The sequence below is a fragment of the Lampris incognitus genome, chromosome 21, assembly GCF_029633865.1.
Source record: "Lampris incognitus isolate fLamInc1 chromosome 21, fLamInc1.hap2, whole genome shotgun sequence".
Classification (NCBI taxonomy): Eukaryota; Metazoa; Chordata; class Actinopteri; order Lampriformes; family Lampridae; genus Lampris; species Lampris incognitus.
Window position 1 is genome coordinate 26,527,322 of NC_079231.1, and position 17,890 is coordinate 26,545,211.

Here is a 17,890-nt window from a genome sequence, read left to right on the forward strand (position 1 = left end):
GTTGTCAGGGTAGTAGTTGTAAGTGTAGTGGTTGTCAGTGTTGTGGTTGTCAAGTGTTGTGGTTGTCAGTATAGTGGTTGTCAGTGTTGTGGTTGTCAGTACAGTGGTTGTCAGTGTTGTGGTTGTCGTCAGTGTAGTGGTTGTAAGTGTTGTTGTTGTCAGTGTTGTGGTTGTCAATGTAGTGGTTGTCAGTGTTGTGGTTGTTAGTGTTGTGGTTGTAAGTGTAGTTGTCAGTGTAGTGGCTGTCAGTGTAGTGGTTGTCAGTGTTGTGGTTGTAAGTGTAGTGGTTGTCAGTGTTGTGGTTGTCAGTGTTGTCGTTGTCAGTGTAGTGGTTGTCAGTGTTGTGGTTTAACCTGACAACACACTGCACAGCTTTAACCTGACAACACACTGCACAGCTTTAAACCAGCATCGCTGGCTTGACTCACTTCCAAGTATAAAGCAAAGACAACACCAGTCCTGAATCACATTTTATTGTTATAAATATCACATCTTAGAAAAAGATACAAAAGGATTCATGAAGTAGTAACTAATGTCTGGCAAAGAGAACTGAAAGTCCTTCCATCAGCTGTGAAATACAGACGGGTTTTGCAGAGAAACACGGCAGAACAAAATACACCATTACAAAAAACGGATAACGGTAATGAAAACAGTCATCAGTTTCCATTTAACCTCATTCTCATCATACAGGAGGTAAAGTAATCCAAAAGTAACTGAATATACATTACAGATTACATCAGTGAGTCGATGTAATCCAACAAATTGTCACTGATTACAGTTTATAAAAGTAATGAGTCATCTGCAAATGATATCCTCAGAAAAGAACTTTCCTGAAGCTGCTGCCGAGCTTTAGACTGCAGCCAGTGACGCGTGATGCACTCTGGCTGGTCTTCTGTGCTCTTACTCTGAAAACCACCGGCTGAAGTAGCCTGATGAAATACTTGTTACAGAACAGTACTCTGGTTCAAACATTGACATTTAAAAACTCTTTAGGCAATTTGTTCTTCGTCTTTACTGAACACAAAAACAAAACTCAAACACAGTTTAAACATTTTAATGCTGATTTAATTCCGTTATTCTTTAGCTTTAGTTGATAAAAAAAACTCCTACAAAATACAGTAGAAACAAAACTTAAAATGAGGTATAAAACACATTTACAAAACATGTATTTGGAAATCTCAGGTTTACAGGGGAGATATGAGGATTGAGTTCATATCCTGGGTTGGAGTGACAGGGGTTGGGGTGACGGGGGTTGGGGGGATGGGGGTTGGGGTGATTGGTGAAGGGGTAACATTTGGAGTTTGTAAATTTGCTCCAATGGTGGCGTTGGCAACAGGAAGCCATTTAGTTTCTTAGGTTACATGGGGGGTATTTAGAGTGGTAGTTCTGCCCCCTTGTCGACCGCAGAATAATAGCACCATAGGACCCTGCTGCTTCTGCCCCAAAGTTAGTGGCTCCCTGCAACACAAAATAAACATGCACAGTTTAAAGCTGACTGCAACACAAGACATGACAACAGGCAACCAGAGGAAACGATGACAAAGTCTTCATCTTGCCCCAGCACAAAATCCAGACCTAACCCAGGGGGAGCTGAACTGAGACAGGAGGCTTGAAATGATGACCAAGTCTCCATCCTGTCCCAGTACACAATCCAGACCTAACCCAGGGACAACTGAACTGAGACAGGAGGCTTGAAATCATGACCAAGTCGCCATCCCTCCCCAGCACACAATCCAGACCTAACCCAGGGGGAGCTGAACTGAGACAGGAGGCTTGAGGCTTGAAATGACTTTGAACACTTGGTTTCATGTATCTGGACCTCTCAGTGCTGTCTGAACCTGTAAAACACACACACACACACACACACACACACACACACACACACACACACACACACACACACACACACAAGAAAGCCATTTTCTTTCACCAGCCGGTGCAAGAAAAGGTTTAAAATATGAAAAGCTTAAAACAAACAAACGGATTAAACAGGACCAACAGGACTGTGTGTCTACTGCAGGATGAAGGTTTGAAGGTCTGCAGTGGAGACCAGCCCAGAAGATCCAGACCTGAACAAAGCAGCAGTTTAGCATACCCCGCTTGCCGTGAGGTGGCGTGGTGTGTGTCTGCATGTGTGTGTGTCTGCATGGTGTGTGTCTGCATATGTGTGTTGGGGATGAGGAAGAGGGTGGGTGGTGATGATGACTGCTATTAAGAGTCTTTAAAAGCCTTCCCAGCTGTGGTGCAGAGCACTATCATGTCATCATGGATGAGGATTACAACATGCAGGACACCTTTGAAGCCACTGACTGGTATCTCCCCTGCGACCCTTACTGACCTCCGGGGGACGCTGTACCACACTGACTGGTATCTCCCCTGCGACCCTTACTGACCTCCAGGAGACACTGTACCACACTGACTGGTATTTCCCCTGCGACCTTTACTGACCTCCGGGAGACGCTGTACCACACTCACTGGTCTTTACCCTGCGACCTTTACTGACCTCCGGGAGACGCTGTACCACACTGACTGGTATTTACCCTGCGACCCTTACTGACCTCCGGGAGACGCTGTACCACACTGACTGGTATCTCCCCTGCGACCCTTACTGACCTCCAGGGGACACTGTACCACACTGACTGGTATTTACCCTGCGACCCTTACTGACCTCCAGGAGACACTGTACCACACTGACTGGTATCTCCCCTGCGACCCTTACTGACCTCCAGGAGACGCTGTACCACACTGACTGGTATTTACCCTGCGACCCTTACTGACCTCCAGGAGACACTGTACCACACTGACTGGTATTTACCCTGCGACCTTTACTGACCTCCGGGAGACGCTGTACCACACTCACTGGTCTTTACCCTGCGACCTTTACTGACCTCCGGGAGACGCTGTACCACACTGACTGGTATTTACCCTGCGACCCTTACTGACCTCCGGGAGACGCTGTACCACACTGACTGGTATTTCCCCTGCGACCTTTACTGACCTCCGGGAGACGCTGTACCACACTCACTGGTCTTTACCCTGCGACCTTTACTGACCTCCGGGAGACGCTGTACCACACTGACTGGTATTTACCCTGCGACCCTTACTGACCTCCGGGAGACGCTGTACCACACTTACTGGTATCTCCCCTGCGACCCTTACTGACCTCCGGGGGACACTGTACCACACTGACTGGTATTTACCCTGCGACCCTTACTGACCTCCGGGAGACGCTGTACCACACTGACTGGTATTTCCCCTGCGACCTTTACTGACCTCCGGGAGACGCTGTACCACACTCACTGGTCTTTACCCTGCGACCTTTACTGACCTCCGGGAGACGCTGTACCACACTGACTGGTATTTACCCTGCGACCCTTACTGACCTCCGGGAGACGCTGTACCACACTTACTGGTATCTCCCCTGCGACCCTTACTGACCTCCGGGGGACACTGTACCACACTGACTGGTATTTACCCTGCGACCCTTACTGACCTCCGGGGGACACTGTACCACACTGACTGGTATTTACCCTGCGACCCTTACTGACCTCCGGGAGACGCTGTACCACACTGACTGGTATTTACCCTGCGACCCTTACTGACCTCCGGGAGACACTGTACCACACTGACTGGTATCTCCCCTGCGACCCTTACTGACCTCCGGGAGACACTGTACCACACTGACTGGTATTTACCCTGCGACCCTTACTGACCTCCGGGAGACGCTGTACCACACTGACTGGTATTTCCCCTGCGACCCTTACTGACCTCCAGGAGACACTGTACCACACTGACTGGTATTTACCCTGCGACCCTTACTGACCTCCGGGAGACACTGTACCACACTCACTGGTATCTACCCTGCGACCCTTACTGACCTCCGGGAGACACTGTACCACACTGACTGGTATTTCCCCTGCGACCCTTACTGACCTCCGGGAGACACTGTACCACACTCACTGGTATCTACCCTGCGACCCTTACTGACCTCCAGGAGAAACTGTACCACACTGACTGGTATTTCCCCTGCGACCCTTACTGACCTCCAGGAGACGCTGTACCACACTGACTGGTATCTCCCCTGCGACCCTTACTGACCTCCAGGAGACACTGTACCACACTGACTGGTATTTACCCTGCGACCCTTACTGACCTCCGGGAGACACTGTACCACACTGACTGGTATCTCCCCTGCGACCCTTACTGACCTCCGGGAGACACTGTACCACACTGACTGGTATTTACCCTGCGACCCTTACTGACCTCCGGGAGACACTGTACCACACTGACTGGTATCTACCCTGCGACCCTTACTGACCTCCGGGAGACGCTGTACCACACTGACTGGTATTTCCCCTGCGAACCTTACTGACCTCCGGGAGACACTGTACCACACTCACTGGTATCTACCCTGCGACCCTTACTGACCTCCAGGAGACACTGTACCACACTGACTGGTATTTACCCTGCGACCCTTACTGACCTCCGGGAGACGCTGTACCACACTGACTGGTATTTACCCTGCGACCCTTACTGACCTCCGGGAGACACTGTACCACACTGACTGGTATTTACCCTGCGACCCTTACTGACCTCCGGGAGACACTGTACCACACTGACTGGTATTTACCCTGCGACCCTTACTGACCTCCGGGAGACGCTGTACCACACTGACTGGTATTTACCCTGCGACCCTTACTGACCTCCAGGAGACACTGTACCACACTGACTGGTATTTACCCTGCGACCCTTACTGACCTCCAGGAGACACTGTACCACACTGACTGGTATTTCCCCTGCGAACCTTACTGACCTCCGGGAGACGCTGTACCACACTGACTGGTATTTCCCCTGCGACCCTTACTGACCTCCGGGAGACACTGTACCACACTGACTGATATTTCCCCTGCGACCCTTACTGACCTCCGGGAGACGCTGTACCACACTGACTGGTATTTACCCTGCGACCCTTACTGACCTCCAGGAGACACTGTACCACACTGACTGGTATTTACCCTGCGACCCTTACTGACCTCCGGGAGACGCTGTACCACACTGACTGGTATTTACCCTGCGACCCTTACTGACCTCCGGGAGACACTGTACCACACTGACTGGTATCTACCCTGCGACCCTTACTGACCTCCAGGAGACACTGTACCACACTGACTGGTATTTCCCCTGCGAACCTTACTGACCTCCGGGAGACACTGTACCACACTGACTGGTATTTACCCTGCGACCCTTACTGACCTCCGGGAGACACTGTACCACACTGACTGGTATTTACCCTGCGAACCTTACTGACCTCCGGGAGACACTGTACCACACTGACTGGTATTTACCCTGCGACCCTTACTGACCTCCGGGAGACACTGTACCACACTGACTGGTATTTACCCTGCGACCCTTACTGACCTCCGGGAGACGCTGTACCACACTGACTGGTATTTACCCTGCGACCCTTACTGACCTCCGGGAGACGCTGTACCACACTGACTGGTATTTACCCTGCGACCCTTACTGACCTCCGGGAGACACTGTACCACACTGACTGGTATTTACCCTGCGAACCTTACTGACCTCCGGGAGACGCTGTACCACACTGACTGGTATTTCCCCTGCGAACCTTACTGACCTCCGGGAGACGCTGTACCACACTGACTGGTATTTACCCTGCGACCCTTACTGACCTCCGGGAGACGCTGTACCACACTGACTGGTATTTACCCTGCGAACCTTACTGACCTCCGGGAGACACTGTACCACACTGACTGGTATTTACCCTGCGAACCTTACTGACCTCCGGGAGACGCTGTACCACACTGACTGGTATTTACCCTGCGACCCTTACTGACCTCCGGGAGACGCTGTACCACACTGACTGGTATTTACCCTGCGAACCTTACTGACCTCCGGGAGACACTGTACCACACTGACTGGTATTTACCCTGCGAACCTTACTGACCTCCGGGAGACACTGTACCACACTTACTGCACCCAATCACACACCGGCAGTTGTAAGGAAATGCAGTTGTCTAAATCACACACACACACACACACAAACACGTATCTGGTGACCCACATCAACACACACATACCCACATACATCGTGACCTACACGTGTACACAATGGTGACCCACATTAACACACATTCACAAACAAAACAGCCTCACACTGAAGCCTTCCACTGACGTTCTCAGCAGAGTTTTAACCACATTCACTGAATTACAGGTGTGTGTGTGTGTGTGTGTGTGTGTGTGTGTGTGGGGGGGATTGATAATGACAACTTCCTAGGTCATCCTTAGGGATTATCCTGTGTTTAGTGATCTACTTTGTACTTTAAAGGCACTTAACACAACACTTTAGAAGGACTGAGGGCCATCTGCTCACACTCACTCACACACACACACACCAAACAGCTGTGTAATCACTATCCTTTGGTGTGTTGTGCTCTCTCTCTCTCTCTCTCTCACACACACACACACACACACACACACACACACACACACACACACACACAGGTGTATGTGCAGAGTTAATATACTGGCCAGCTGTGTGATGGATGGTGTGTAGCAGCACAGTGATGAAACATGGCCTGGTATGATGAAACATGGTGTTTACACAGTTCGGTAAAGGTCAGCTCAGCAAAGATCAGCTCAGTAAAGATCCATTCAGCAAAGATCAGCTCAGTAAAGCTCAGCTCAGTAAAGATCAGCTCAGCAAAGATCTGCTCAACAAAACCAGCTCAGTAAAGATCTGCTCAGTAAAGAGAAGCTCAGTAAAGATCGCTCAAGAAATATCAGCTCGGTAAAGATCTGCTCAGCAAAAATTTGCTCAGCAAAGATCTGCTCAACAAAGACCAGTTCAGTAAAGATCTGCTCAGCAAAGATCCATTCAGCAAAGATCAGCTCAGTAAAGATCCATTCAGCAAAGATCAGCTCAGTAAAGATCTGCTCAACAAAACCAGCTCAGTAAAGATCTGCTCAGTAAAGATCGCTCAAGAAATATCAGCTCGGTAAAGATCAGCTCAGCAAAGATCTGCTCAACAAAGACCAGCTCAGCAAAGATCTGCTTAGTAAAGATCTGCTCAAAAAAGACCAGCTCAGTAAAGATCTGCTCAGCAAAGATCTGCTCAACAAAACCAGCTCAGTAAAGATCTGCTCAACAAAGACCAGCTCAGTAAAGATCCGCTCAGCAAAGATCTGCTCAACAAAACCAGCTCAGTAAAGATCTGCTCAACAAAGACCAGCTCAGTAAAGATCTGCTCAGCAAAGATCTGCTCAGCAAAGATCTGCTCAACAAAGACCAGCTCAGCAAAGATCTGCTCAACAAAGACCAGTTCAGTAAAGATCTGCTCAACAAAGACCAGCTCAGTAAAGATCCGCTCAGCAAAGATTTGCTCAACAAAACCAGCTCAGTAAAGATCTTCTCAGCAATGCTCCACTCAGTAAAGAGCTGTTCAACAAAGATCAGCTCAGTAAAGATCTGCTCAGCAAAGACCAGCTCAGTAAAGATCTGCTCAACAAAGATCAGCTCAGTAAAGATCTGCTCAGCAAAGATCTGCTCAACAAAGACCAGCTCAGTAAAGATCTGCTCAGCAAAGATCCGCTCAACAAAGACCAGCTCAGTAAAGATCTGCTCAGCAAAGATCCGCTCAACAAAGACCAGCTCAGTAAAGATCTGCTCAGTAAAGATCTCCTCAGTAAAGATCAGCTCAGTAAAGATCAGCTCAGCAAAGATCTGCTCAGTAAAGATCCACTCAACAAAGATCACCTTGGTAAAGATAAGCTCAGTAAAGATCCACTCAGTAAAGATCTGCTCAACAAAGGCCAGCTCAGTAAAGATCTGTTCAGCAAAGATCTGCTCAGCAAAGATCTGCTCAGTAAAGAGAAGCTCAGTAAAGATCTGCTCAACAAAGACCAGCTCAGTAAAGATCTGCTCAGCAAAGATCTGCTCAGTAAAGATCAGCTCAGCAAAGATCAGCTCAGTAAAGATGTGCTGTGTAACCCTCGACTGCTCAGAACTGAGCTCATCATGGAGACAAACCAGACTGCACTGTGTCATCTATGTGGAAACATAGCAGATGGATATGCACCGAAATGTGCCTTTAACAGTCATCTGCCATGATGTCACAGAACCACCACCAAGACCACAAAGATCTTCACAACACCATGGTACACAAGGACATACGTGAGGATGAACACACGTGTTGCTGTGTGAAGAACACACATGTTACTGTGTAAAGAACACACATTACTGTGTGAACACACACATTACTGTGTGAAGAACACACATGTTACTGTGTAAAGAACACAGGTTACTGTGTGAAGAACACACACGATGTGTCAAGAACACACGTTACCGTGTGAACACACACGTTGCTGTGTGAAGAACACACATTACTGTGTGAAGAGCACACACAATGTATCAAGAACACACGTTACTGTGTGAACACATGTTGCTGTGTGAAGAACACACATGTTACCGTGAAGAACACACACATTGATGTGTGAACACATATGTTGCTGTGTGAAGAACATATGTTACTGTGTGAAGAACACACACATTGATGTGTGAACACATATGTTGCTGTGTGAAGAACATATGTTACTGTGTGAAGAACACACACATTGATGTGTGAACACACACGTTGCTGTGTGAAGAACACACGTGGCTGTGCTAACACACATGTTGCTGTGTGAAGAACACATGGGTAACATCAGACTGCAAAGAAGTGCTGTGTTCTTGCATGTAGCATTTGACACACGAGACACAATGTATAATTGTAACAAGTGTAATAACAGCAGTATGTCCACCGTTTTGTTGGAAACACAGTATGACAACAGCTCAGTTTACATCAAAGTAACACAGCTCAGCTCACTCCAGCTGTGATGTCATCAGCATCTCTTTCAAGTGTATATGCTTTCATTTACCAAAGAGTCACAGAAAGATGAGTCAGGTCATCTGGATACAATGTTAACACATAGCTTTCATCATCATCTAAGTGACCTCTTCACCCTCATAAGCAGTACAGTGTTACAAGCACCACACTGTGTGTTTATAAGTCAGTCAGGTGAGACAGAAGAGCTCACTAAGATGATGATGAAGCATATCTGTTAATAAACGTTGTGTCCAGATGAAATAAATCAACCTTCTGTGATGTTCTAACCTGGATTATTGAGCAGCATGTTGATGCTCATCCTATGATAGTAGTGAAAGTATCACAGTAAAGTCCATGTACATGTGTACATGGAAACAGGAGAACGCAGCTCCCACTACCCTACACAGGATGAGTGCGACATATGAAGCAGTACTGCACCCCAAATATGCAGAACCCCAAACATCAACACTGCAGCCCCTAATACAGCTATAGTTAGTAGTACTCAGTGTGGATGTTAACACAGTGTTGTGTTGTGTTGTGTTGTGTTGTGTTGTGTTGTGGGTGAAGGTGACAGCTGGAGGGAGGTGTGATGATGGGATGACATCACTTTACACCACCCAATGAGCTCACTGTCTACCACAGCTGGAGAAACATCTTCAATCACTGATTATCTGTGTGTGTGTATGTGTGTGTGTGTGTGTGTGTGTGTGTGTGTGCGTGTGTGTGTGTGTGTATGTGTGTGTGTGTGTGTGTGTGTGTGTGTGACCCATATTTTGACATGAAACCTCTGGCTGTTTCTAACCACTGATTTTCAGTCCAGTGTTCAGCGTAAAACATTAACATGACTTTTAACACAACTCCTTGTTTAATATATTCAATATATACTTAATATATACTTGTTTAATATATTCAATATATACATTACATTACAGTCATTTAGCCGACTCTTTTATCCAAAGCAACTTACGGTAAGTGCATCATTTAACGTAGGAAATCAGGGGAACTACTAGTCATCGGAGGTCATAAGTGCATCTTCTCTCTAAACAAGCATCTCAGAGCAAAACCAGTGCTAAAGTAAAAGCGCAAGAAAGATTTTTTTTTTAAATGAGTGAATACAATAAGTGCTACGCGCAAGTAACAGGGTAGTAGTTCTTGAAGAGGTGAGTTTTCAACCTGCGCCGAAAGATGGTCAGCGACTCTGCTGTCCTGACATCAGTGGGGAGTTCATTCCACCACTGTGGGCCAGGACAGAAAAGAGCTGTGACCGAGTCGATCGGCAGCAGGGCCTCTGAGCGACGGGGCAACCAGGCATCCCGAGGCAGCAGAGCAAAGTGGTTGGGCGGGGGTGTAGGGCTTGACCATGGCCTGGAGATAGGAAGGAGCTGTTCCTTTCACTGCCCTGTAGGCTAGCACCAGAGTCTTAAACTGGATGCGAGCAGCTACTGGGAGCCAGTGTAGGGACATGAGAAGGGGAGTTGTGTGGGAGAATTTAGGGCGGTTGAACACCAGACAAGCTGCAGGTTTCTGAACAAGCTCCGGAGGTCTGATGGCCGACACCGAGGCACCAGCAAGGAGGGAATTGCCGTAGTCCAGCCGGGAGATGACCAGAGCCTGGATGAGCACCTGTGCCATCTCATTTGTAAAGAATGGGTGAATTCTCCTGATGTTATAGAGGAGAAATCTGCAGGAGCGAGCAACCGATGCAACGTTTTCAGCAAATGACAGTTGGTCGTCCAGCATCACACCCAGACTCCTCGCATACCGAGTTGGCGTCAACACAGTGTTGTCAATGGTGATGGCCAGGTCTCGGTGTGGGCAACTTTTCCCCGGGAGGAACATCAGCTCTGTCTTGTCCAGATTGAGCTTCAGGTGGTGTGTCGCCATCCACTCCGAGATGTCAGTCAAGCACGCGGCAATGCGTGTCTCTACTTGTGTGTCAGAGGGAGGAAAAGACAAGATCAGCTGGGTGTCATCGGCATAACAATGGTAAGAGAAGTCATGTGAGCGAATAACAGAACCCAGGGATGTTGTGTACAGGGAGAAATGGAGAGGACCCAGAACCGAACCCTGTGGAACGCCTGTAGTCAGTCTGCGAGTCTCTGACACAGATCCCCTCCATGTCACCTGGCAGGGGCGACCCGTCAGGTAAGATGCAAACGTTGAGAGTGCAGAGCCTGTGACACCCAGCCCCTCGAGGGTAGAGAGGAGGATCTGGTGGTTCACTGTGTCGAACGCAGCTGACAGGTCCAGGAGTATCAGGACAGAGGAGAGAGAGTTTGCTCTCACAGAATGCAGCGATTCTGTCACTGCAAGGAGGGCCGTCTCTTTCGAGTGACCCACCTTGAACCCAGACTGGTTGGGGTCCTGGAGGTTGTTCTGGTGGAGGTACAAAGAAAGTTGGTTAAAGACAGCAAGTTCAAGCGTTTTGGATAGAAAGGGTAGAAGGGAAACCGGTCTGTAGTTTTTGACGTCAGAGGGGTTAAGTGATGGTTTCTTGAGAAGGGGGATGACTTTAGCAGTCTTGAAGACAGGTGGAAAGCATCCTGCCTGGAGGGAGGAATTGATGAAGTGGGTTAGAAAGGGAAGGAGTTCAGTTGCTATAGACTGAAGGGGGGGCGGGTCAAGGGAGCATGTGGTGGGGCGACTGGATGTGATGAAGTTGAGGACCCCGTCGGGGAGAGGGGAGCGAGGTGGGATAGGGTGGGACATGGAGAGGTGAGGGAGGGTACAGAGGGTGGGCTAGTGCAAGGAGCGCTAACTGGGTGGTGAGAAAAGGAGGATCTGATGTCGTTTACCTTCTTGTCAAAGAAGTTAGCGAAGTCATCAGGGAGAAGGGAGGAAGTAGGAAGATGAACTGGTGGTTGAAGAAGTGTAGAGAAGGTTTCAAAGAGTTTCTTAGGATTAGAGGCAGAGGATAGGATTTTAGAGCGATAGAAGGCAGCTTTAGCAGCAGAAAGGGAAGAGGAGAAAGTGGAAAGAAGAGATTGGAAGTTGAGAAGGTCCTCTGGAAGTTTGCCTTTTCTCCACTTGTGCTCTGCCACGCTCAGGCTCCGTCTGTCAGTACATACTGAGTCAGACAGCCAAGGGCCAGGTGGAGTTGGATGTGCAGGCCTGGAGGTGAGGGGACAGAGACTGTCCAGAGAAGAGGAGAGGGTAGAGAGAAGAAGATCAGTAGCAGAGTCAGGGGGTAGGAGAGAGAAAGATTCAGGTGTAGGGAGGAAAGAGGTAACGGAGGAAGAAAGGTCAGTGGCGGAGCGAGAGCGGAGGTGTCTACGGGTGGAAACCATGTGGGTAGGGGGAGGGGCTGAGGGGGGAGATGAGAGGGAGAGAGAGTAGGACATGAACTAGTGGTCAGAGAGCTGGAGGAGAGTAACAGAGAGATTGGAAATAGGACAGTGTCTAGTAAAGATAAAGTCCAGCTGGTTGCCAGCCTTGTGGGTAGGAGGAGAGGGTGAGAGGTGAAGGTCAAAGGAGGAGAGGAAAGAGAGAAGAGGATCTAGCTTGTCAGTGTGGATGCTGAAGTCATCGAGAAGGATACGTGCAGAGTCATAATCAGGGAAGTGTGAGACAAGTGAGTCAAGCTCCTCCAAAACTCACCAAGGGGGCCTGGTGGGTGGTACACAACCACGATGGGGAATTTGACTGGATAAGAGACAGTAACAGCATGAAATTCAAAAGAGGGCGGAGAAAATTGTGGAATGGAAACAAGAGAGTTATATCCATTTCGGGGAGATTAGCAGGACAGTACCACCACCTCGCCTCCCAGCTCTGGGAGTGTTAGAAAAAGAGTACACATCAGACAGAGCTGTGAGCGTGGTAGTGTTTTCTGACGTCATCCAGGTCTCACTTAGCGCAAGAAAGTTGAGGGAGAGCAAGGATGCGTAGCCTGAGATAAACTCAGCTTTCGGCACCACAGACTGGCAATTCCAAAGCCCTCCCGTCACCACTTGCTCAACGTGAGTAGAGAGAGTGGGATACATGAGATTGGTAGGGTCACAGCGCCTAGGCGTGACCCAACGTCTATGCTAGGCCCGGGAAAAGGAAAGGACAGGAATGCGAAGGAAACACATAGTCTATACTAGGTACACAAAATACAGATGACTGACCGGATCTAAAAAGAGCAGTCCTTGCTTGACGAAGCCTTGGCTTGAAAAAGTTGCACCTGCCTTTGTTCACTCTTGTTCAACCTAGGCTTGTTTGGCTGACGCTTGGAAGCATCGGCTTCCAAGTAGCAGCAGTGATTTAAAGAACACTGATTGCTAATTGTCTGGCAGGAGCGCATGCCAAACCCTGGCCACTTAACACCCAATTGTCCAAAGCGCTAAAATGAAAGTAGGTCTATTAGCCAGAGACTGGTCATTTATGTAAAACTCTATCAAACCTCACACAAAACTATTAAAACTGCAAACAAGAAGTTACCAGGAATATATTTATTTCTGGTATTCCTAAAATGAAAGTAGGTCTATTAGCCAGAAACTGGTCATTTATGTAAAACTCTATCAAACCTCACACAAAACTATTAAAACTGCAAACAAGAAGTTACCAGGAATATATTTATAAACTAAAAGGATAACTAAGTCGAAACAGCTAGGCAGCAAGAAATATTTAAGGACACACTAGGTGAAAAACAGCTACAGCTAAAATAAGACAGCTACAGCTAGAATAAGATCCCACTAGTTCCCACTAGGAACCAGTAGCAGATCTATAGAGAAAAGGACTAATACTCAAGCAGCTGGAATTCAATTCAATTCAATTCAATTCAATTTATTGTCATTAAAAACAATGTGCAGGCACATGTTAAAAATGAAATGAGGGCTTTGGCTTCACCAAACAGTGCAAGACAGACACAAACACAGCAAACACAATATGAGATATACACACATGAAGACCGAACGCTAAAAATAAGTTAAAAGAGAGCTGGAGTACAAAATACTTAAAAATATCTAAAGACATTCAGTGGGTAGCCAGGTTCAGGTTGGCAACAGCTTGGGGAAAGAAGCTGTTTTTGAGCCTGGTAGTGTGGGCTCTGAGGCTCCTGTAGCGCCTCCCAGAGGGCAGGGGGGAGAACAGTCCATGGTTGGGGTGGGTGGGATCTCTGCTGATGCTCAGACCCCTTCGAAGGCAGCGTTTGTGATAAATGTCTTTTATGGCTGAGAGCTGGGTACCGGTGATATGCTGGGCCACCTTGACGATCCGCTGCAGAGCTTTCTGGTCTACTGAGGTGCAGTTGCCATACCACACTGAGATGCAGATGGTAAGGATGCTCTCTATGGTGCAGTGGTAGAAGTTGGTAGAATTTTGGGGGATAAACGGGCGGTCCTCAGCCTCCTCAGGAAATGCAGGCGTTGTTGGGCCTTTTTCACAAGGGCCTGGGTGTTTAATGTCCACAAAAGGTCCTCGCTGATGTGGACTCCCAAGGAATTCAAAGCTGGAAATATGCTCCACTTCCACCCCATTGATGTGAATGGGGGAGTGGCTGCAGCTTCTAGACCTCCTGAAGTCCACAATCAGCTCCTTTGTCTTCTGCACATTAAGGACAAGCTTGTTGGTAGTACACCATGATGTGAGATGCTCAATCTCGTCTCTGTAGGCCATCTCGTCATTGTTGGTGATACGGCCAATGACTGTGGTGTCATCTGCAAACTTAACTATAACATTTGAAGGGTGAGTTGGCAGGCAGTCGTGGGTAAAGAGGGAGAAACGGACGGGGCTCAGAACACAGCCTTGAGGGGCACCTGTGCTGAGGGTCAGGGTGGAGGAGGAGTGGTCACCTAACCTAACAGACTGAGGTCTGTTGGTCAGGAAGTCTAGGATCCAGTTACAGAGGGAGGGGTTGAGGCCAAGGGAGAGGAGTTTGGTGGTTAGTTTGGCGGGGATGATAGTGTTGAAGGCAGAGCTATAATCTATAAACAGCATCCGGATGTATGTGTTGTTAAGTCCAAGGTGGGTCAGAGCAACATGCAGGGCAGTGGCAATGGCATCCTCAGTGGACCTTTTGGGATGGTAGGCGAACTGATGTGGGTCGAATGTGGGGGGGATAATGTTTTTGATGTGAGCCAGAACCAGTCTTTCAAAGCACTTCATGGCAATGGGGGTGAGTGCTATGGGTCGGTAGTCATTCAGACATGTGGATGTTGGTTTCTTGGAGACAGGAATGATAGAGGTGGTCTTAAAGCATACTGGGACTTTAGATTGGGACAGTGAGAGGTTAAATACAGGTCTGAAGACCTCAGCCAGCTGGTCGGCACATTCCTGGTAGACCCAACCCGGTATGCCGTCTGGTCTGGCAGCCCTCCGTGTGTTCACTCTGTGCCGTGATTCTCTGACCTCTGCGACTGATAGAGTGAGCACCTGGTTTTCTGGGTGGCTGGGGATTTTTGTGGCTGGGTCAGTATTGTCCTTGTCGAAGCGGGCATAGAAATGATTTAGCTTGTCAGGCAGGGAGGCATCATGGACAGAGGGACCGTGATTAGAGCTTTTGTAGTCTGTGATAGACTGAATGCCTTGCCACATTCGCCGAGGATCATAGTTATTGTGAAAGTGGTCCTCTATTCGTAGGGAATATTTATGTTTGGCTGTTCTGATGCCCTTTTTGAGGTTGGATCTGGCTGCGCTGTGGGCCTCACAGTTACCTGACTTGATCGCTGCATCCCGGACTTTCAGCAGCTGCTGGACCTCACTGGTCATCCAGGGTTTCTGGTTTGGAAAGATGCGGACTGATTTTTTTGTTGTGACACACTCAGTGCAAAAGTTAATGTAGGCTAGTATGGCAGATGTCTGTTCATTAATGTCTATATGGGAGCCATGGGTAGCTGAATGTCCAAAAATACTCCAGTCTGTGTTTTCAAAACAGTCCTGGAGCTTAGAGACTGCTCCTTTTGGCCAGACAGTGATTGTCTTTACTGCTGGCTTGACCCGTTTTATTAGGGGTTTGTAGGCTGGGACCTGGAACAGGCAGAGGTGGTCAGAATGCCCCAGATGAGGGCAGACGGTAGTTTTGTATGAGTCCTTGATGTTTGTATAGAGATGGTCCAGGGTGTTTTGTCCCCTAGTGGGGCAGGAGACATGCTGATGGAATTTGGGCAATACAGCCCTGAGGTTAGCCTTATTAAAATCACCACCTATGATAAAGGCATTGTCCAGGTGTTTGGTCTGTTGTCTGCTGATGGCACATTGTAGCTGCTTAAGTGCTTCCTTAGCAGTAGCATGTGGGGGGATGTATACAGCGGCAATGGTAATGGCCGTTAGCTCCCTGGGCAGGTAAAAAGGCCTGCACTGAATCATAAGGAGCTCGAGATCAGCAGAGCAATGCCTTTCGACGATCTTTATATTGTTGCACCAAGAGTTACTGACATAAATACTCAAACCTCCTCCGCGGGTCTTGCCGGAGTCCGCTGTCCTGTCGGCATGGAAGGCTGTGCGGCCCACTAGCTCGACTGCCGAGTCGCCATGTTGCTGTTGAGCCAAGTCTCCGTAAACATCAGCAGACAGCAGTTCTGCAGCCTTTTCTGAGAGGACAGCCTGAGTCTTATCCCCTCCATTTTGTTAGCTAACGACCGGACATTAGCCATGAAGATGCTGGGGAGGGAAACTTTGAAGGGAGTGCTACTTAGCTTAGCATGTAGCCCGCCTCGTTTCCCCCTCTTTTGTTCACGTTGCCGACGGGGGCAGCGTTTCCACTGCGAGATCGGTGAGCGGATAATATGGATGGGGGAGTTGTCCGTGATGGTGGAGGGAAGTGAGTAATCCGTTCTGAGGTTTAAAAGTTCCTGACGGTTGTAGAAGAGCGCAGGACCTACACTTGTAAGTAAACTTAAAACTAACGTATAAATAACAAAGAAAACACGACACTGAACAGGGAGCCACAGTAGCCACAGTAGCCGCTGCGTCCAGAATTCAGAATCACTCCAGAAGTTAAAATACATACTTGTTTAATATATTCAATATATACTTAATATTCCATTCCATTAACCAGACCGCGTATCCTGCTCTCAGGGTCGCGGGGATGCTGAAGCCTATTCCAGCAATCATTGGGCGGCAGGCGGTGAGACACCCTGGACAGGCCGCCTGGCCATCACAGGGCCGGCCGACACACACATTCATTCCTCGGGACAATTTAGTCCGGCCAATTCACCTGACTTACATGTCTTTGGGCTGTGGGAGTAGACCGGAGCCCCCAGAGGAAACTCACGCAGATACGGGGAGAACATACTGTAGCGAATTCGGGGGACAACGCAACCACAGGAAGTGCCGCGGCCGGGAAGCGAACCCGTATCGCCCGCACCGCAGGAGGCATCGCTAACCGCTCGACTAATGGGTCAGACCCGCGAGCCAGCGGCCAGCGTGTCTTCTTATCCATGCACGTTACAATACAAACCCCCAGAGAGAGACTACATAGATGGTCGTCGTGGCAACGCGCAGGGGGGGGCAGCGCCCGCAGCGGACCAGGGGAGCAACAGGATACAAGGAAAGGCTGCAAGTATACAGACGTGAAGGACGTAGTATGTGTATATACGTCATAGACGTCACAGTGAAATATAATTATTGTCGGGTTAAAATGGGGGGGGGGACTCTTTTTCTTTATGACGGTCATCACAGTTGAAGGCCCTCTAGCTCAGGTAGTAAATAGGGGTTTTCCTTCAAAGACTAATAAGGGAAGCAGTGGAAGTGATTCACTGGCGGAAGTGTGGTTAATAACGTTTATGCTTCAGTTACACACCACGTATTTCTGCTTCTTTTTTATTTCTTATTTCCTCTGTTGTTTTACTGGGGGGGGGGGGTTGCCTGCCGCTGTCTGATGCTTGTTTTTTGGTACGATTATTTTCACGCAAAATTACATGCATCAAAATTGCAAATTACAAAATTACATGCATCCAGTGAAAATTATTTCATTTAATGTAAATGGGGTGTTGAATCCGATTAGGAGGAGATAGATTTGATCTAATTAATTATCAGTGTGATAATTTGGAAGGGCTAGTTTGTCTTAGGTAGAGAGTAAACAGGAA

The 17,890-nt window shown here is 48.4% G+C and overlaps 1 protein-coding gene across 1 annotated transcript in view; it reads right to left on the reverse strand.

The window, feature by feature from the left end:
• Positions 1-464: 464 nt before the first annotated feature.
• nid2a (nidogen 2a (osteonidogen)) overlaps positions 465-17,890 on the reverse strand; it is a 231,038-nt gene continuing 213,612 nt past the window's right edge. Inside the window, exon 30 of the mRNA XM_056301042.1 lies at positions 465-1,458. Within this exon, the coding sequence (XP_056157017.1) occupies positions 1,448-1,458 (11 nt within the window). The 3' untranslated portion in view covers positions 465-1,447. The remainder of the gene's footprint in view (positions 1,459-17,890) is intronic.